We start from the raw sequence: 21,093 nt of genomic DNA, 5'->3' as shown, positions 1-21,093 counted from the left end.
CCTTTTTTTGAGAGAGAAGCATGCATAACATGCCATTTTAGCCTAAAATGCCCTGCATTTTAGGAAAGGAGCATGCACAAACTCACTTCATATAAGCTTACGTCCAAATGTGCAATAGGAATAGTGAAACTCTACCTGGAAGAAAGGAAAAATGGGAGCAAGTGAGGAGGTGAGCAAGCCCCACTGGGGGAATTTAGTAGGAAAGCTTGGAATTAGAGCAATTTGGAAAGGCCTTTCTAAAGCATTCCGGTACAGGAGAAATACCGAAAGGCCAGGACTTTATGTAGTCTAGTTAAATGTCGTTTTTCCTTTTCTTAATTAGGAAATTTTCTTAATTAGAAGGAGAAAATTTTCTTAATTAGAAGGAGAAATTTTTCTTAATTGGAAAATTTTCTCAAATGGAAACTCGATCTTCCTTTTCTTAAATGCATCACCCTACGTGTCGTAAATGGGAAGGAGACCCGAGACCCGTGCCTAGAAACCCAGGAGCAGGATGGGGGCCATTCCCGAGTTAGGAAAATGGGGAATTCGCAAGGAAAACGGCCATGAAATGTGGGAAGGAGGAGGAGAAGGAAACCAAATCCGAGCACGACCACCTTGGATTGGCACCGAACGCGGCCCCGCTCTGATCTTGGATATTTTTCATACCTTTGAGCATCTTCCACCCTTAGCAACCTCTCGTTCAGGGAAAAATCAAGCCATATGGCCAAGTCCTAGCAAATCCGCAATATATTTTTAAAAAGCAGCGTGTGGAGTTGATGTTTTCTCTGCGCAAAGGAAACTGAATGCGTTGGGTACCCACCTTGGCAAACCGATTAATGGCAATTAACGGTTAATTTCAAGCAATTAGCTTTAAAATGCAATTGAATTATGAGGAGGTGGACCGGGAATGGTGTTTTTCTGTGTGTTTTTAGGCCGAATCCTTTGTTTTTAACACTGTCTCTTTTGTTTTGCAGCAAACAGAGGGAGCGGGGCAGCAGGCAGCTCGCAGACCGGCGACGCGCTGGGGAAAGCACTGGCCTCTGTAAGGAAACATTTCCTTTGGAATACCCCCTTCCCCTTTCTGTGAATTCCCAACGGGAATTGGAGGTGGATGAGCAGCAAAGGGGAGAGAGGTTGGGCTCGGAGGGCGCCCGCGTGGTGCAAAACAGCGCTTGGAAAATTCACATTTAATTTTGCAAGAGTGGAAATATTAGAGCGGCAGGGGGAGATGTCTTTGGGTCTCACACGTTCCAAGACGAGGGAGGTTTGGGGAAAAAAAAACCCCAAATGATGCTTATTTTCGTGCTACCGAGCGAGGTGCAAACGAGGAGCGGTCGTGGCTTTCCTTGGCCTCCCGACGTGGTGTTTTCGTGGCAGGTTCCACCTCCGCGGTGGCTGCTGCAAAGCCCGTGGTCGCCGGCGGCGCCGGGCTTTCCAGCAGCGCCGCTGCCGTTATTTTCTGGGCAGAGTGGGTTCCATTGAGTTCTCATGAGAGTCGATTTGTCTTTTGGGCATATTCTTCCGATGCATCCTTTAAAAAAAAACCAAAAAAAGCGACTAAAAAAGGCACCCTTGGGGTGCCCTGACGGACGCGGCGGCCGCCGGCCCCTTCGCTTCGTTTTGGCTGCTGAGGGATCTCAGCGTGACAAAGCGAAAGCAAAAAAAAAAACGATGCAAAAAAAAGGCACCAACCGCCCCAAACAAGCGATTTTGCGAGGCTTTGTGCGATGACGCTCATCCGTGGAGCGGTCCCTGGAATGGCAACGTGCCCGCGTGCCAACCCGTGGCTTAATTGGCTGGCGTCTGTCTCCATCGAGATGTCTCAGTCAAAGGATCCTGTTGTCTGGCTTCCTGCATCTAATACCGTGTTGTCTTTATGAAAAGAAATATTAATATTTGAATAAGAGGCTTTTTAACCTGTCCTGCTTTCATTGAAATGAGCTGAATGCATAAGAATTCCATATTTCTCTCTGCATCAGTTTGTGATGGCTCTAGATTAATTCTTTATCATCTTTTAAAGATCTATTCTCCAGATCACACCAACAACAGCTTTTCATCAAATCCTTCAACTCCTGTTGGTTCTCCCCCTTCTCTCTCAGGTATTGTTGTTACAATTCTATTTTACTGAACGTTGCAACCTATTTTTGGTAGGAGATGCCTAAGGGGGCTCCTACGGTCCCGGGGCTGCATCAGGCTGCAGACCCCGTGCAGCGGCTCGTGGCTCTTGCAGAGATGTTCACCCCAAGCTGAGTTTTCTCTTGGGCAAAGGCCAGGCAGAATGGTAGCCCAAAAAGCCCTCCACGTGTCTCTGCACCAGCCGAGACCCTGCGAAGCTGCTTCATCTGTTGGATACTTGGTTTACGAGGAGGACACGTTGACCCAATCCCAGCCCGGTTGGGTTGGAGGAGATCCGGGCGGAAAGCCGCGCGCTGAGTAAGTGATGGGACTACGCGGCTTTCTGCGAGTTTTCCTGGGAAACCAGTGAAAAACCAGCAAGTGGTGTCCAAAGAAACGAAAATAAGGATTTTTTAAGTCCTTCTGACAAAGAATTGATTGAGCTGAGCGTGCTAGGCGCTTTTCCCTCAAGGATAGCCAAGGCTAGTTAGAAATTATATCCAAAGCAAAGATTGCTTTTCACTGCTCCATTCAGTGTTATCACCAAATCCCAAATAAAATAAGAATCAAAATCCGTGGGGACTAGAAAAGAGACGATTTAAGTTTTAATTAGCATAATATTGCAATGAGAAAAAAACTCGCACGCTGAGCCTAAAATGGACCGCCGGGAGATCCGCCCTGGCCTGTCTCCGTCCAAGCGAATGCCGTTCAATTCCGACGTTAGGATTAAAATCTGACCGTTTCCGTCGCAAATTCCTAACCTCGCTTTGTAAGATCAGCCAGAAGATCATTAATTTAAAAAAAAAACAAAGCTCTAAATTGTCTCACCACTTTGCTATAAACACAAGCCGTTGGGAAAGGACTCGAAAAGCATCTTTCCCCATGTTTGCTTTGCCTCTTTCACAAGGCCAATTTCGTGTTGCGTTAGCAAACGCTGCTGACGACCAGGAGGCCTTTTCTTCCCGCACGCAGCGGGAATAGCTTAGGAGCAGGGGATGCCAACCCCATTTTTTCCTATTTTTTTTGCATTTTTTTGCTCGGGTTGGCTCCTCATGACCCAGGGGCTGCATCCTTGTGCCGGCTCCGGTGCCGATGCTCCCTGTGCCGGGGACTCCGGCTGCGCTACCAAATTCCCTTATTTTTTATTGAATTATTTTTTTTCACCCATGTGTGTTTCGGAAGTTGTCTGCTCTATAGCCTATCTGCAGCAGGGCATTTACGTGTCTACAAAACTGTCCAAAAAAAGTTTGAAAGACCTTTTTGTTTGCACAGTTCTAATGGTAACTCCCATTTTACTGTTAGCAGGCACAGCTGTTTGGTCTAGAAATGGAGGTCAAGCGTCATCATCTCCCAATTATGAAGGTCCCTTACACTCTTTGGTATGTTTTGCTTAGCGACCTCCTCTGCCTCAGTGTTTTACTTGCTGTTCTTTCCATTTCTCATGTGTTCTTCTCACGCAGGTTTTCATTCCGCGCGCGGGATGGGGTGAGCAGGGACGCGGGCGAGAAGCTCCGCGGTGGTGGAGGCACCACGGGATGGACCTGGTCCCATGGGGCCTGGTCCCGAGCGAGCTAGGAGTTGAGGATTGTGGAGATGTTCGTGCAGTTTGTTGGCTTTCCCAATGGAAAGATGCTCCAAGCTGGCCAGGAGCACGTTAGGAATGCAGTGTCCTCTACAACTGCCTGGAAGGAGGTTGTCGTGAGGTGGGAGTCCATCTCTTCTCCGGAATATCCATAGGACAAGAGGAGATGGCCTCGGGTTGTGCCAGGGAGGTTCAGGTTGGATATTAGGAAGAATTTCTCCGTGGAAAGCGTGGAGAACCTTGGAACAGGCTCCCCGGGGCTGTGGTGGAGCCCCGTCCTTGGCAGTGTTGAGGAACCATGGACACGAGGCGCGTGGGGACGTGGTTTAGCAGGCGCATTGGGGTGGGTTACGGCCGGACTCGATGACCTTGAAGGTCTTTTCCAACCAAAACGATTCCGCGTTTCCATAAAGAGCCTGGAAGTGGCCAAGCTGCTGAGAGGAGAGCAAGGAGGTCATGTCCAAGCTCTGCTCCAGGGACTCCCATTGGGTTTTGCCATGGGCCATGTCCCCGGGGTAGCGCAGGGGACAGGACACCCCTGTGACAGCCCCGCAGGGCCCGGGGTGGCACCAGGGACACCCATTTACTCCTGCTTTTACCCACGGTGCATGGAAGGAGGATGCCCATCCATAGGGACAGGCTGTTCCAAGGTGTGACGTTGCTCGCCAGCTGCTAGCGCCTCTTCTCTTTGCGCCTTAGCTAGGGGGAGGAAAACCCCAAAACCGCTTAAAAACCAGAGGTGTGTTTGTTTCTTTGCTTCTTCTCCCTTTTTATTTTGCGCATCTCTCTTATGATTTCATTTTTTTTAATTTCGTTTTGTTTTTTTAAGCATCACTAAAACTTTTCAAAGACGCAGAGGGCCACGGACGTACTGTCACGATTCTGTCCATGAGGAATCATTGAACCTGTTTTGCCCATGAAAATCAAAGCCGGCCTCGTGCCGGCCGTGCTCCCCCGTGTCCCCCCTGAACCCCTCGATGTCCAGGGCAGGGGGAACCCCCCCCAAAAAAGCGGGCGGAAAGGCAGGAGCGGGGCCGCGCGCGCGGGGTCCCCGCTCACGCCGCGCTTGTCCCCGCGCCCGCAGCAGAGCCGCATCGAGGACCGGCTGGAGCGGCTGGACGACGCCATCCACGTGCTGCGGAACCACGCCGTGGGGCCCTCCACCGCCATGGGCGGCAGCCACGGCGACATGCACGGCCTCCTCGGCCACAACGGCGCCATGGGCGGCCTCGGCTCCGGCTACGGCACCGGCCTGCTCTCCGCCAACCGCCACTCGCTCATGGTAAGACGGCGGCGCGCGCGGGGCGCGTGGGGTTCGGGGGGCACACGCGCGTGTGCAAGGCAGCGCGTGCAGCAGGCAGCCGGGTGCGTGCAAGGCGGCTCTCGTGGGGTGTGCGAGGGGCGGCTTGCCGTGTGCGTCTGCGCGGTGCGGGCACGCGTGCGAGCAGCTCTTGTAGTGGGAATCTATAGGGTGTGAACACGCGTGCAAGGCAGCTCTTGCGGTGCACATTTATAGGGTGTGAACACGCGTGCAAGCAGCTCTTGTAGTGGGAATCTATAGGGTGTGAACACGTGTGCAAGGCAGCTCGTGCACTGTGCATCTATAGAGTGTGAACACGTGTGCAAGCAGCTCTTGTAGTGGGAATATATAGGGTGTGAACACGCGTGCAAGGCAGCTCGTGCAGTGTGTATCTATAGGGTGTGAACACGTGTGCAAGCAGCTCTTGTAGTGGGAATCTATAGGGTGTGAACACGCGTGCAAGCAGCTCGTGCAGTGTGAATCTATAGGGTGTGAACACGCGTGCAAGCAGCTCTTGTAGTGAGAATATATGGGGTGGTAACACGCGTGCAAGGCAGCTCGTGCACTGTGCATCTATAGAGTGTGAACACGTGTGCGAGCAGCTCTTGTAGTGGGAATATATAGGGTGGGAACACGCGTGCAAGGCAGCTCGTGCAGTGTGCATCTATAGGGTGTGAACACGCGTGCAAGCAGGTCTTGCAGTGTGAATCTATAGGGTGTGAACACGTGTGCAAGCAGCTCTTGTAGTGGGAATATATAGGGTGGGAACACGCGTGCAAGCAGCTCTTGCAGTGTGCATCTATAGGGTGTGAACATGTGTGCAAGGCAGCCCTTACAGTGTGCATCTATAGGGTGCATGCATACATGCAAGGCAGCCCTTGCAGTGTACATCCATAGGATGTGTGCATACGTGCATCTGTAGGGTGCATGCATACGTGCAAGGCAGCCCTTGCAGTGTGCATCCATAGGATGTGTGCATACGTGCAAGGCCTGTCCATAGGGTCCTGGAGCGCGTTTCCAGCAGTGGGAGTGGAGGAAAACATGTGGGAAAAGCGACGGATCCGTGGCCAGTCCGCTGCCGTGTGGCTCCGTCCCGCTCATCCCAGCGCGCGGCCGAGCGGAGCAGGAGGAGGAATTTCCATTAACGCGGGGGGCTCCAGCCAAGGAGCACGGGAACGTGCAGGAAGTGGCTCTGCAGTGTGCAGGAACCATTAAAAAATAGAAAAAAAGGCCAAAAAAAGCCCTTTGAATTAAAAAAGCACGTGAGAAAGGACACCGGAATTGATGGTGTGCCAAAGAATTCCATAGATATATATGGAAATATATATATGTATTTGTCCTTACCTGGAGGTCTGTGTTCTGTTTGGGTTTCCCTCTGGCCAAAAAGCTGGGGAAAATGAGGAAAAGCAGCCGGGATGATTGCACGGCAAAGCTTTCCCTGTGAACAGCTTGCGGGGATTCTGTTCAGCGGGATGAATAGGAGGAGGCACAAAAGAGGTGTGGGGATAAAAGAGCGCGCGGGGAAGGTGGATGTGGCCCTGCTATTGAGCCCTCCTGGTAATTAAAGCGCAGGGGGACAATTCGGGGACCCTGTCCCAAAGAGGGACTTTTCAGGGCCGCACAATGACCTGTGAAGTTCATTGCTCCACGCTGTAATCAAGGCCCCGGCGCGTTCCCAATGGGATTAGGCGTCCGATGGAAAATGCAAACATTTAGCGTCTTTTTTTTAAAAAAAAAACTTGACAGGATTCCTCTTTTTTTTCACAAAATCAAAGACTTTGATGCAGCTCCGGAGGGAAGGAAGACGTTCCTTGTGGTGGCCAATTACCCCGTAATTGCTGCACCCGCGGGGATGCCCTCGGGATAACATAATGAGGCTCCCAGTCTCTGGCATGGCCCTTCCCAGGGTTTTCCCGGGATTTTGCTGCACGTCGCTCCGTGCGGACGTGGGCCGCTCCGGTGCCCCGAGCGGAATACGGAACCCTGCAAGAAGGCAGCGGTTTCTGCTGCAGCCGTGTGATATTAGTTGGGATCGAGCACCTGGAATAAGGCGGATTTTTTATTTCTTTACCTCGCACCGGCCTCTGCTCCTCATTAAATGAAGTATTAACCGAAGCAGGGCCGAATATTGCCAAAAGCCACCGGAGCCGGTGCCGTGGGCAGGCCCAAAGCCAGGGCAAGGGGGCAGCCGAAGGGGGCTGGCGTTTCCATCCCCTTCCCCATCCCAAGGAAAGGAGCGGGAGCAGCTCCCTGGATCTCACCAAGGGAAACTGGAGCTCAGCTTGGCCTCAGGTGCTACGTGAAATCCCCGTGGGATCCACATAATCGAAGGTTTTTGTTTGTATAAAGCTATTCTTTTTTCTCCCCCTCCCCAGTGTTTAAACAATACTGCTTTTAATGAAGAAATCTGGCTTTAGGAAAAGCCAGATCCGCGGCCGTTCCTGCGGATCTGCTCCCAATCAAGGGAGGAGAGCTTCATTCCTGCAGCTTTGCATGTGTTCAACTGCTGCAACGGGGCACCGCTGCGGAGCCGCTCCGTAAATCCGCACGGATACAGGGACACTCGGGGACACCTGGGATAGGTGCAACCCATTCCAAGGGGGAATGAAAGCCCTCGTTCTGCACATTGCAGGGCCTGGGAATTGCACCCGAAAAGGCTTCGCCCTGGCAGCGCCGAGCCGAGCTGCATTACTCACTGTCTGAAACTGCAGCTCGGGCGAAGGAGCCGGGCCGGAGCGTTTCTCTTGGAAAACCGGGCTGGATTTGGAAGCGCAACCCCTAGAACAAAGGAAATAGTTTGTGAGTGGAGTCAGTCTCCCGTTAGCCTTTGACCATTTGATACATTCCTCGCTGCAAAGGAAGTCGAGGGGGGGAAAAAATTCAAGGGGGGGGGAAAAAAAAAAAGAAAATCAAGGAGGATACTGGTAATGTTTTCCACATTTGAATTTTAATACATGAAACAGGCTATAAAACTGCGGCCAGCTGCAGTAAATAAAGGAGCAGTGGGAGGTACGGGCGGAAGCGCGCGCAGACGGGGCCGCCGACGGCTCCGTGCCCACCTTGGGCCGCCAAATCGTCGGCGCTTCGGCTTCCAGGTGGCCCTTGGGATTTGCCGGGGCCTGGAAATCCGGGAGCCGCCGTTCCCGAAGCCGGGGGCTCCCGTGGCCGCCCGTGTTTGCAGCCCGCGCCGGGAATTTCCTGCCTTGCCGCAGTTCCTGTTGTTCCAGAGATTGCAGGGATTTTATGGGAACGTTGCAAATTCCGTGGCGGAAAACAGCGACCGAGGGGAGCAGCTCTCCTGCAAGACAGCTCCTCTTTCTGCATTGAAACCAGTACAAACCCAAACTGCCTTGCCTTAGTTTTAAGATACTTGCCTTGTTTTTAAGATACTTGCCTTATTTTTAAGGCACTTGCCTTATTTTTAAGATACTTGCCTTGTTTTTAAGGCACTTGCCTTGTTTTCAAGGCGTCGCTCCAGGGCCCACAGGAAGGGAGCGCGCTCGCGTGGAGCCCTTTTTTTCACATCCCCATTAAATTAACTTATGGAATTTTCCACCCCTAGGAATTAAAGCAGCAGCTCATGAAGTAACTCGGTTATGTCATCCGTACATAAACAAAAAGAGGCGAGCGACTTGGCGCCGGTTAAAAGAGCCAATTTGGCTTTTGCTGGCTTTTTCCCTTATTATCTTTCTCGCGTCTTAATTTTTAGCGCCCTCGTGGCTTTTGCTTGTTTTGTTGGCCCGTGGCTCCCGGTGAACAGGTATCCCAGGAATCGGGGGACCTTTTTCCTAAGCTATTTCTGAAGATATTTGCAGAGCTGCTTAGTGCTCAGCACCACTTTTTTAATTTTTTTTTAGCCAAGAACTTTGCTTTTTTTTTCCTGATTTAATGCCACTCTTAATGTCTTTTTTTTTTTTTATTAAATCCTTTCTTTTGCTTTTGATCTTATTTATAGCCAAGCCACCGGTCATATGGAAACTATTATTGTATAGCATGGAGATGAAAGACTCCGGCGCAGTTAAATAAGAGGGAATCATTTGGCCGGATAACGCACACGTACAGCGAGAGCCCGGTTGTTCCCAAGCGCCGGTCCCTTTTTAATATCGTTTATAAGGAAATTTGCACAACTCTGCTTTCCGTCAGCCTTGGGAACTCGGCCGATATTGGACACGTGTTAACACGCGGCGCCTTGCGACTTTCTTGCCCCGTGTTTTTATTTATTTAATTGGATAACGCGGGGTCGCCGCTTGGAAAAGCGCGACGCGCCGTTGCGTGGACAAGGGGGAAGAACCTCTTCCAACCACGCTGGAAAGGGCCGTCCGGGGACGTTCCGGGGCGTTTCGGAGCATTGGGGAATCTTTTGCTTCTTAGCTCGTTAGCAAGCACTAAAATGTGCCTTTATTTTTGTTGATTTGGGGGTAGAAATATTCGCTTGCCTTGCGTCGGCGTCGTTGGAAGAGATGGGAATCAATCAAATATTAATAGGACTTCAAAGGGAGTTGGATTCTCCGAGATAAGCGTTATTTATAGACCCGCACTCCTGGGCCGGGGAGAGCGATTCTCAGGAAAGATATTAAGGATAAAAGCTCCTGATACTGGGATTTTGCTCCTTGCAAAATAAATTATCCAGGGAAACGAGCTATGGAGCACCAGTTGCCTGGTGCAGATTTCCTATGGGTCTGGAAAGGATCCGCGAGCGGGAGCGAATCCCTTGTGGAAAAATGGGCTTGCTCCGAATAAATCCCGGCATCAGGAGCGCCCCTTTCCGTGGGGTAGGGATGGCCGTAGGACACATTTGTTGACTGAAACGAGCTCAGGATTTGCAGGGAGAGAAAAAGATAGCTCCAAAAAGATAGTTACAAATCTCGGCAAGCGGTTGTTGGTTGGAAAGGAGAAAATAGGGCCTGGTGGCTTTTATCCTGCCGTGGCGGTTGTCTCCCAGATCCCTTGGGAAACTGCAGGAAGAGAAGTGTGAGGAAAGCTTTTATTATTGGAACCGATTTTCCAGCCGTAATTAAAACGTCATGTCCGTAGTATCGTGTCTGGGTTTTGGGTTTTTTTACATCTGGGTTCAACATATTTCACTTTAAGGAGTCTCAAATCGCTGGGGTCGGGTGGCTGCCCTTGGACGGGATGAAAGGGGCAGGTAACGCTCCGTGTCCCCGTGGGGCCACCCGTCAGGAGCGATGTCCCCTGCGGCTCCCGGAGGCCAGGGATGGACCCGGCTCTTCCCAGGGCATCCGTGTGTCCTTCCACACTGGACACCCTCACGAATTCTCCTTGGTGGTTGTGGTCCAGCCCTAGGAGGCATCACCTGCTGGTTGGGCTCCCTCTGCCTCCAAAATCGACGTTTTTTTCACATAGAATCACAGAAAAACGGGGATTGGCCTTCCTGGAGGAACCCCCTGCTCCAAGCTGTGAAGCCAGACCCAACCTCGGGGTTAGACCGGGTTGCCCAGGGCCGTCTCCACGAGGGTTTTTCCCTCTTGCAGGTGATGCCAAATGTCACATCCTCTCGTCGTCACGATCTTCATTCCATTTGATCCCTTTATGATTTAAGGCAGCAGAGCTGCAGCGCTCTAAACACACCTCCTAGCAGCTATTCTTCCCTGCAACCAAATAATGCCAGTTCCAGGCTTTTCTTAGCGTGTCATGTTTTTAAAATTAAAGCGTCTCAGCGAGGAGAGAGTTTTTGTCTCTCCGACTTTACACTCGCTTTTGGTTATTTGCATTTCGTCTAGGAGGAAAAGATTTTCTCAAGTTCCCCTTGGCAGGATTCCCTTTTATCTCCCTTCCTGCGGTCTCGGCTTGCTGCTAGCAATTAGACTAGATAATCTCGTCAGTTTGACGAGGAGCTTCTCTATCTGCACGAAGACTTTTTGGGGCAGTTGTGCACCCGAGACCCCGTGTGTGGAGATGCTGGAGATGTTACCAGTGGCTTGTGGGGTTTTACCCATTCTGGGCATTTTTATTGCAAATCCGGGTGCCGTTCCTGGCAGTTTGGCTCTTCCCGGTGTCTTGGGTGCTAATGTAAAGGGGGCTCCGGAGAGGCAGCCGCTGTCGGAGGCTGCGCGGGCGATGCGGGCGCGAAGGCTGGAGGAGCCGGATGCCACATTGAAATTCCTGCCGGATTTCCGAGCGCGGAGGGGGAACGGAGAGGCCGGCAATTAAAGCATATGGGGCTGCCGATAATGGTGAGCTCTGCCGGCGGCCGCGACGGGAGGCAGATGGGCGCGCAGCCCGGGGGACGCCGCGGACGGCCCTACCTGCCGGAGCCGGCGCGGGCACCGTGCACCGTGCACCGGCGCGGCCTCGCCGGGGGCACCGCGCGGGCCGCCTGCGCCCTCTAGCGCGGAGCGGCGCCGCGAGCCCCTCGCCACGGCCACGGGCACCTCAACATGGCTATGAGCCCCTCAGCGCGGCCCCAGCCCCTCAACATGGCTGCGAGCCCCTCACCGTGGCCATTAGCCCCTCACCGTGGCCTCGAGCCCATCACCGCAGCCATGAGCCCCTCACCGCGGCCTTGCGCCCCTCACCGCAGCCCGAGCCCCTCACCATGGCCTCGAGCCCCTCACTGCGGCCTTGCGCCCCTCACCGCGGCCTTGCGCCCCTCACCGCGGCCTCGAGCCCCTCACCACAGCCTCGAGCCCCTCACCATGGCCTCGAGCCCATCACTGCGGCCATCAGCCCCTCACCACAGCCCGAGCCCCTCACCATGGCCTCGAGCCCCTCACTGCGGCCTTGAGCCCCTCACCACAGCCTCGAGCCCCTCACCATGGCCTCGAGCCCATCACTGCGGCCATCAGCCCCTCACCACAGCCCGAGCCCCTCACCATGGCCTCGAGCCCCTCACTGCGGCCTTGAGCCCCTCACCACAGCCTCGAGCCCCTCACCATGGCCTCGAGCCCATCACTGCGGCCATCAGCCCCTCACCGCAGCCCGAGCCCCTCACCATGGCCTCGAGCCCCTCACTGCGGCCTCGAGCCCCTCACCACAGCCTCGAGCCCCTCACCATGGCCTTGAGCCCCTCACCACGGCCTCGAGCCCCTCCATGCGGCCGCGAGCCCCTCACTGTGGCCTCGAGCTCCTCAACACGGCTATGAGCCCCTCAACATGGCTGTGAGCCCCTCACCGCAGCCCAAGCCCCTCACTGCGGCCCTGAGCCCCTCAACATGGCCATTAGCCCCTCACCGTGGCCCTGAGCCCCTCACCGTGGCCACGGGCACCTCACCGCGGCCATGAGCCCCTCACCGTGGCCCTGAGCCCCTCACTGCGGCTATGGGCACCTCACCGCGGCCTCGAGCCCCTCACGGTGCTGCAGCCTCTCACCGCGGCCATTAGCCCCTCACGGCAGCCGTTAGCCCCTCACGGTGGCCGTTAGCCCTCACTGTGGCCGTTAGCCCCTCACAGCGGCCATTAACCCTCACTGTGGCCGTTAGCCCCTCACAGCGGCCATTAACCCTCACGGCAGCCGTTAGCCCTCACCGCGGCCATTAGCCCTCACGGTGGCCGTTAGTCCCTCACCACAGCCGTTAGCCCTCACCGCGGCCATTAGCCCTCATGGCGGCCGTTAGCCCCTCACCACAGCCGTTAGCCCCTCACGGCAGCCGTTAGCCCTCACCACAGCCATTAGCCCCTCACCGCAGCCATTAGCCCCTCACCGCAGCCGTTAGCCCCTCACCGCAGCCGTTAGCCCTCATGGCGGCCGTTAGCCCCTCACCGCAGCTGTTAGCCCCTCATGGCGGCTGTTAGCCCCTCACCGCGGCCGTTAGCCCTCATGGCGGCCGTTAGCCCCTCACCGCAGCCGTTAGCCCCTCACCGCAGCCGTTAGCCCCGCATCGCGGCCATTAGCCCCTCACCGCAGCCGTTAGCCCCTCACCGCAGCCGTTAGCCCCTCACTGCAGCCGTTAGCCCCTCACGGCGGCCGTTAGCCCCTCACCTTGGCCGTTAGCCCCTCACGGCGGCCGTTAGCCCCTCACCTTTGCCGTTAGCCCCTCACCTTGGCCGTTAGCCCCTCACCGCAGCTGTTAGCCCTCACCGCGGCCATTAGCCCTCACGGCGGCCGTTAGCCCTCACGGCGGCCGTTAGCCCCTCATGGCGGCCGTTAGCCCCTCACGGCAGCCGTTAGCCCTCACCGCAGCCATTAGCCCCTCACGGCGGCCGTTAGCCCCTCACGGCAGCCGTTAGCCCTCACCGCAGCCATTAGCCCCTCACGGCGGCCGTTAGCCCCTCACCACAGCCGTTAGCCCCTCACCGCGGCCATTAGCCCCTCACGGCGGCCGTTAGCCCCTCACCGCGGCCATTAGCCCCTCACGGCGGCCGTTAGCCCTCACGGCGGCCATTAGCCCCTCACCGCAGCCGTTAGCCCTTCACCGCAGCCATTAGCCCCTCATGGCGGCCGTTAGCCCCTCACGGCGGCCGTTAGCCCCTCACCTTGGCCGTTAGCCCCTCACCTTGGCCATTAGCCCCTCACCTTGGCCGTTAGCCCTCACCGCAGCCATTAGCCCCTCATGGCGGCCGTTAGCCCCTCACAGCGGCCATTAGCCCCTCACCTTGGCCATTAGCCCTCACCGCAGCCATTAGCCCCTCATGGCGGCCGTTAGCCCCTCACAGCGGCCATTAGCCCCTCACGGCGACCGTTAGCCCCTCACCGCAGCCGTTAGCCCCTCACGGCAGCCGTTAACCCTCACCGCGGCCATTAGCCCCTCACCTTGGCCGTTAGCCCTCACGGCGGCCGCGGCCTGTGGCGCTCTCTCGGCAGGTGGGCGCGCACCGGGAGGACGGCGTGGGCCTGCGCGGCGGCCACTCGCTCGTGCCCAACCAGGTGCCGGTGCCACAGCTGCCCGTGCAGTCGGCCACGTCGCCGGAGCTCAACCCGCCGCAGGATCCCTACCGGGGTGAGTGCTCGCTTCATTCCCATTTAGCTTATTTTATTTTATTTTATTTTATTTTATTTTATTTTATTTTATTTTATTTTATTTTATTTATTATTTTATTTTATATATTTTTTTCACTTCGCTATTTTCCTTCATTCTTATTTTTTACATTTAGTCTCATTTTCCTTTATTCTCTGGCCGTGACCTCCTTGGCAGTCCCCAAGGCCACCGCCACGCGCCGCAGTGACGCTTTGCTGCAGGAACTCGGGGCCGTTTAGAGCCACCATTGTCCCCAAAAGGGCATGGGGGGACCTCAAAGCTCAAAAGCCGCAGGCGAGAGCTGCCCACGTCCTCCCCGTGTCCCCCGTTGGGGACATGGAGCCCAGGGCACTTCCCAGTGCCGCTCACAGTGCCTTTGCTCCTGGGCATGTCCCCGTGTCCCCTGTTGGGGACATGGAGCCCAGGGCACATCCCGGTGCCGCTCACGGTGCCTTTGCTCCTAGGCATGTCCCCACTTGGGGACATGGAGCCAGGGACACCTCCCGGTGCCGCTCACCCTGCCTTTGCTCCTGGGCATGTCCCCGTGTCCCCTATTGGGGACATGGAGCCCAGGGCACGTCCCGGTGCCGCTCACCCTGCCTTTGCTCCTGGGCATGTCCCCGTGTCCCCCATTGGGGACATGGAGCCCAGGGCACGTCCCGGTGCCGCTCACGGTGCCTTTGCTCCTAGGCATGTCCCCGTGTCCCCCGTTGGGGACATGGAGCCAGGGGCACCTCCCGGTGCCGCTCACCCTGCCTTTGCTCCTAGGCATGTCCCCACTTGGGGACATGGAGCCAGGGGCACCTCCCGGTGCCGCTCACCCTGCCTTTGCTCCTGGGCATGTCCCCACTTGGGGACATGGAGCCCAGGGCACCTCCCGGTGCCACTCACGGTGCCTTTGCTCCTAGGCATGTCCCCGTGTCCCCTATTGGGGACATGGAGCCAGGGGCACCTCCCGGTGCCGCTCACGGTGCCTTTGCTCCTAGGCATGTCCCCGTGTCCCCTATTGGGGACATGGAGCCAGGGGCACCTCCCGGTGCCACTCACCCTGCCTTTGCTCCTAGGCATTCCCACCGGCCTGCAAGGACAGAGCGTCTCGTCCGGCAGCTCCGAGATCAAGTCCGACGACGAGGGAGACGAAAACCTCCAGGACACCAAGTCTGCCGAGGACAAGAAACTAGAGGATGACAAGAAGGATATCAAATCAATTACTAGGTCAAGATCTAGGTAACAGTATATAATAGTGTCGCTTCATTTAATTCCTTTACTGGATTTCGATGAAGTGAACAGAGCGGGGTTCTCCCCGAGGTTTCTTCCTGGCAGGTGGAACCACGTGAAAGTGGAACGTGACACTTGCCTGGCAGTGCCGAGTGCGTTTGGGACACTTGTGCTCCAGGAGCTCCTCGAATTCGGACAATTCACCAATTGGGACCCTGAGGAAGTTCTCCTCAATCCACCAAAGAAATTGCGTGGCACTAAATGCGAAATGCTTGGATGTGTTTGCACTGCCAGGGGAACAAAGTTTGCTCTGCATATTCTTCCCAAGTGTTTTATATTTATATTTATATTTAATATTTAATATTTATATTTATATTTATATTTATATTTATATTTATATTTATATTTATATTTATATTTATATTTATATTTATACTTAGCTGGATGTCTATGTTGGTTTGGTCAGGGCTGCTGAAAATTCACTGCTGTATTTGCATAACCAATCCAGATTACCTAGTGCCAGCGACTCACTAGTTACTACGTTTTCAGTTTCTAATCATGACTTTGGACCTATGGAAAGGGATTTTTGCTGCAGAGAAGGTGCAAAGTCAACGGCAGGGCTCTCTACAGCCCTAAAGTCCTTCAGTGGCCACTTGCCCATGGCCATTGCATGTCCCCATGTGCGGTGTCACACGGAGCAGTGGGTCCTCTCACTGAATCCAAGGCTGGGAGATGTTTGCTCCGGAGCTGGTGTGACACTGCTGAAGGTGACATGGGCAGGGACATGGCTGTCCTGTGCCCTGTAGCTCCCTCATATTTCCATTTTGACCTCACTAGGCCTCTTAGGACATCTTAGGAGGCTTCCCTTATCCAGAAGACCATCTATAATGGCCATAGGATTTCAGCTCTAGGTTTCCTGGCCACAATTGTCCTGTTTGCCACAGAAACTTGTTGAATATTCAAGGTGCTGGGGCTGCTCTTTGCCTCGGTTTCCCCACCCCGTTGGAAAATGGTGTCTCCCTTGTGCCCCGCAGCAATAACGACGACGAAGACCTGACGCCCGAGCAGAAGGCCGAGCGGGAGAAGGAGAGGAGGATGGCGAACAACGCGCGCGAGCGCCTGCGCGTGCGCGACATCAACGAGGCTTTCAAGGAGCTGGGCCGCATGGTGCAGCTCCACCTCAAGAGCGACAAGCCCCAGACCAAGCTGCTCATCTTGCACCAGGCTGTGGCCGTCATCCTCAGCTTGGAGCAGCAAGTCAGAGGTCAGTGGGACAACCGGGGCCTTCAGCCCCTCCGCGTTCGCTTTCGATGGGGCAAAATGCTCTTTTTGGGCAACTTGGCAACGCCTTCATGGTGGCGCCAAAGCCAAGGATGGAGACAAGCCTTGGCCTCCCCGTTGGAAGGTGGCTGGCACCTTGCCTGGTGGGTGAAGGCACCTGAGGAGAGGAGGCCTCGTGGCTGTTGGAAAGGAGGTTTTCCAGCCCTTCCCGTAGAGCTCCATGGCCATCCCGTAGAACTCCCAGCCCTTCCCGTAGAGCTCCATGGCCATCCCGTAGAACTCCCTGGCCTTCCTGTAGAGCTCCATGGCCTTCCCATAGAACAACATGGGGCCAGGGAGGGAGAAGTGTGATGCTAGCATGGTCCAGGCTGCTCCCATGGTGTGCAAGCAGCCTTGGAGCTCTGCATGGGGCTGAAAACGCTGCTTCCTCCTCCTCTTCCTCCTCTGGGATGCTCTGCTGGGATGCTGAAGGTGGAGAGCCCAACCTGCCTCAGCCCTGGCTGGTTTGCAAAGCCCATACACAGATATTTGAGGTTGCCTTTTGCTCCCATCCAACAGAAAGAAACCTGAACCCTAAAGCCGCGTGTCTGAAAAGAAGGGAAGAAGAGAAAGTATCTTCAGATCCTCCTCCGCTTTCCCTGGCGGGTCCCCACCCGGGCATGGGAGATGCCTCCAATCACATGGGACAGATGTAAAAAAGGCAAGTGGATTCCTGCAGCGCCGGTACGAGGAGCTGGGGCAAAGCTAGTGCGCAGGACCTTCTTCTTCTCCTTCTCCTCCTTCTTCTCCTTCTTCTCCTCCTCCTCTTCATTCTTCTCCTCTTCTTTTTCTTCTTATTCTCCTCCTTCTTCTCCTTCTCCTCCTCCTTCTCCCCATTCTTCTCCTTCTCTTTCTCCTTCTCCTACTCCTCCTTCTTCTCCTCCTCCTCATTCTTCTCCTCTTACTTCTTCTCCTCCTCTTCCTTCTCCTCCTCTTCCTCATTCTTCTCCTTATCTTTCTTCTTCTCCTACTCTTCCTCCTTCTCTTTTCCTCCTCTTCCTACTCCTTTTACTCCTTCTCCTTCCTGTCCTCTCCTTCTCCTCCTCCGCTTTTCCCTCCTTCTCCTCTCCTCTCTTTCTTCCTTTCCTCCTCCTTCCCATCACGGTTCCTCAGGACCAAGCATGAATTAAGTAGGGGGAACAGGCCCACTTTACCCAAACCATTACCAAGTCATCGTGCATTGATTGATGATTGATTTCCAAGGCTGTGTTCAAATCACTTTTTTAAGAGGCTGTAGTTGTTCATGTTCAACTATCCTTGACTGATTTGACTTTTTTTTCACTTCTTTCACAGGTCCAAGTTGCCACATTTCTTCATTTAAACAAGAGACCACTTCCTTAACAGCTGTATTATCTTAAACCCACATAAACACTTCTCCTTAACCCCTTTTTTTTGTAATATAAGACAAGTCTGAGTAGTTAAGAATCACAGACGCAAGAGATTTCAGCATTCCCGATTATTAAAAACGAGAAAAAAAACACAAAAAGCGACAAAAAAAACCACAAACCAACACAAAAAGTGCAACTTGAGGGACGACTCTCTTTAACATATCATTCAGAATGTCTAAAGCAGTATGTTACGAGCTGTAGATGCACAGCCGAGAGACTGAATGGCAATCTTCTCCACACTGTGGGACAATGCATTTGTGCCTAAACTTCTTTTGGAAAAAAAAAAAAACTATAATTAATTTGTAAGTCTGAAAAAAATATTTAATTTAAAATTGTAAACTTGCAATAATGAAAAAGTGTACTTCTGAAGAAAAAAACAAAACTGAGCGTTTTTGTTGGTGTGCTAGACAGCTAGTGTTTATACTTACTGGATATGAAAGGGAAGCTTTGCTGCCCAGATATTTACAAAACCAGCAAACGTCCTAATGAAAACTGAAGCGATGACATTAGCCATTCCTTAGGGTAGGAGGAACAGATGGATCTTATAGACCTATGACAAATATATATATATAAATATATATATAAATATATATTAAAAATTTAGTGAATATGGTAAGCTTTTGTTCATTTGTTTCAGACTTTTTTGCTCCTGTAAAAAAATAGTACTGATTAACTTTTTTAAAGAAGAAGATTTTACTGTAAATAAGGATTTTTTGGTCTTATTTCCGTCCCTCTGCCCTGGTTTTTTTTTCGTTCTCGCAGCCTGTAGTGCCAACTCTGTCTCCGGTCACGAAATCAGTAGCGAGTTGTTTCTGCGGTTCATTCGGGGGGACACAGGACTTCAAAATAAAATAATGACAAAAAAAAAGAAGAAAAACGATGTAAAATAATAATAATAACGCCAGTCACGTCGTGTTGTAGATAGCAGGGGCGCCGTTCCCGAGGCTTGGCTCCCGCTGCCCCCTTTTCTGGGGATTTTTTCCGAGGTACAAGGTTAGAATGCTACAATGTTACCACTGTGCCTTCCAATGTTTCCAGCACCGGGAACAGAACGGAGTGAATCCAAGCGGGCAGTTTGCTGGATCCGTGCTCGTTTCGGGGGAGGGATACGGGGGGTGGGGGGGGCGGCTTTTTGGGGGGAAAAAAGCCCCAAGCGGGAAAATCGCAAGTAGCGCGATGAGGACAGATTCGATCGACTCTTTTTGCTTCGTTTCGCTCTGTTTTTTTTTTGTTTCTAAGTGGATTATTTCAGTGTAGACCACTCGCTGCCTCCTCCTTTCTTTGTAGAAAAAAAAAAGGAAAAAAAAGCAAAAAAAACCCGCCGATTCCGGCCATCCTGCAGCGTTACAACAAGCCTTACGAGTCCGAACGCGTTCGGTTGCGCTTGGGCGAGGAGGGGGGTCTCTCCGGCCGCTCCGAGGGCCGGTCCTCCGGATCCCATCCCGGCAGCGGCTCGGCCCATCCCGCATGGAAAACCGAAGCGACTTCCGTAGTGAATCCCGCTCCCGCTCTCGGTGTGCGGTGCGGATAACCGGCCGTGCTCCCCGGTCCATATTTGTCGGAATCCTTTTGTCTCCCGGTTCTATTTTTGCAGCCGCGCCGACCCGGCATGTATTCGAAACGAAATCTCCCTGTTCGAGTAGATTTCCCACCTATCAACACTGAATAAATGCCATAAATCCATCAAAGACGGTCTAAATGTTCCATCTGTTCTCCTGTTTTGCCAGTTATAGAGTAATGAAGAAAAAAAAAAAGAAATACATTTGTAAATTTTATGCAACAAATGGCAAACGTATCATTATTTTGGAATTGTGTATGTAAAAGTTATATTTTTACATGTAGACTCTTGTTATTATGTGTTTTAATACATTGTATCGGTTCTTTTTGTTTATAAAAATCTGTGTGGTTGAAAAAAAAAACAAAAAAAAGAAGAAAAGTCTCATTTAAATGAAATAGCGAGAGAACAAGAATCTGCATTTTATGTTTGTTCCTGAAAAATGTCAAAAATGAGCCCGGCGTCGGTCCCGGTGCCGCCGCGCGTGCGGAGAGCTGCAAATCCCCTTGTCGGACCACGATCCCGCCGGGATGCGCGGATCCCGTCCTCGGGTGCGGACGCGATTCCCGGCGGGATGGCGGGAATTGCGCCGTGCCGAAACGGGTGCGATGAAGGCGAATTCCGGCCGATCCCGAGCCGCGGCCGCCTGCGCGTGCCGGGCGGGTTGTTGCGAGCAGGGATGAACAAGCCATACCCTTTTTCCCGGAGCTTTTCCCGGAGCTTTTCCCGGAGCGACGGCTGCTGGATTTGGCTCCGCGGGGGCCCCGGAGTTTTGCCGCCGAAAATGCCGAGTTTGGGGTGTTTTTGAGCCCGTTTTTTGGATAAAAAAGCCGGCCGCGACGCGTCCATCCCGCGTTGCCACCACCACGGGGGCAGAGAGCCGAGCTCGGGGTAGGAATCAGGCCCGGGAGCTCTTTTTGGGAACAAAAACATGGGAAAACGGCCCGTTTGGGGACGCGACGGCCACCTCCGGGCCCCCGCAAGGACCACGAGCGTCCCCACCGATCCAGTCTTCCGATTTCCTTTTGCTTCTAGCGCGTTTTTTGGTTGTTTGGGGTTTTTTTTTTAAGTCTTTTGGTTTTTCTTCCAGGGGTTGGGGAGAAAAGGCAGGGAAAAGGGGCACCGGGAAAAGGAGGGTTTCGCCTCCGGAGCCGCCGGGCAGGGAACGAACCGGAGCGCAGAGCGCCAGCAGGGCCAGGGATGTGAGCGGAAACAAGCACAAAAATAAATATATAAATTAAAAAAAAACACAAAAAAATGCAAAAAAAAAAAAGGAAAAAGCAAAAACGAGTCCTCTGGTTGACTGGAAAAAAAAAACCTGAAGGTGGAATATGCTGAATTCCAACGCGATGGGGCACCAGGGCCTGGGGGGGCCCTACAGCTTTTCGTTGCGGTTCTGTTCCGTTGGGTTCTGTTTTCGTTTTAAAAAACCATGTTCTTTCTCATGGGACTTGAAGTTGACTCCTATTTGTGCAGTGCTGGTTTGCCCATCCTCATTTCAAGTATTATAGACTTCTGTAATGGTGATATAATATATGAACTGTGGCCTTTTTCATTCTTGTTACTTGTGATGCAATTAAGTGACGATAAGGATTAAAAAAAAAAAAATGAAAAAAAAAGGAAAAAAAAAAGCAGAGATTTACCATGTATCAGTGCCTGGCTTTTTGTTATAAAGCTTCGTTTGTCTAGTGCTCTTTTTGCTATAAAATAGACTGTAG

General features: G+C 53.1%; 1 protein-coding gene across 3 annotated transcripts in view; it reads left to right on the top strand.

Annotated features, from left to right (window-relative positions):
- TCF4 (transcription factor 4) overlaps positions 1-18,384 on the top strand; it is a 100,203-nt gene extending 81,819 nt beyond the window's left edge. For 2 of the 3 annotated variants that reach the window (XM_088527869.1, XM_088527867.1), the window contains 9 exons: positions 957-1,024; positions 2,003-2,081; positions 3,400-3,476; positions 4,764-4,961; positions 13,741-13,876; positions 14,959-15,121; positions 16,147-16,376; positions 16,952-17,091; positions 17,725-18,384. In XM_088527869.1, the coding sequence (XP_088383995.1) occupies positions 957-1,024; positions 2,003-2,081; positions 3,400-3,476; positions 4,764-4,961; positions 13,741-13,876; positions 14,959-15,121; positions 16,147-16,376; positions 16,952-17,088 (1,088 nt within the window). In that variant the 3' untranslated portion in view covers positions 17,089-17,091; positions 17,725-18,384. The remainder of the gene's footprint in view (positions 1-956; positions 1,025-2,002; positions 2,082-3,399; positions 3,477-4,763; positions 4,962-13,740; positions 13,877-14,958; positions 15,122-16,146; positions 16,377-16,951; positions 17,092-17,724) is intronic. The other variant, XM_088527868.1, reaches the window with a different exon arrangement.
- The last annotated feature ends 2,709 nt before the right edge of the window (positions 18,385-21,093 follow it).

The sequence above is a fragment of the Tinamus guttatus genome, unplaced genomic scaffold (genome assembly GCF_059628265.1).
Source record: "Tinamus guttatus ecotype Peru unplaced genomic scaffold, ASM5962826v1 Tinamus_guttatus_pri_ptg000293l, whole genome shotgun sequence".
Taxonomy (NCBI): domain Eukaryota; kingdom Metazoa; phylum Chordata; class Aves; order Tinamiformes; family Tinamidae; genus Tinamus; species Tinamus guttatus.
This window is presented reverse-complemented; position numbering and strand designations above follow the sequence as displayed.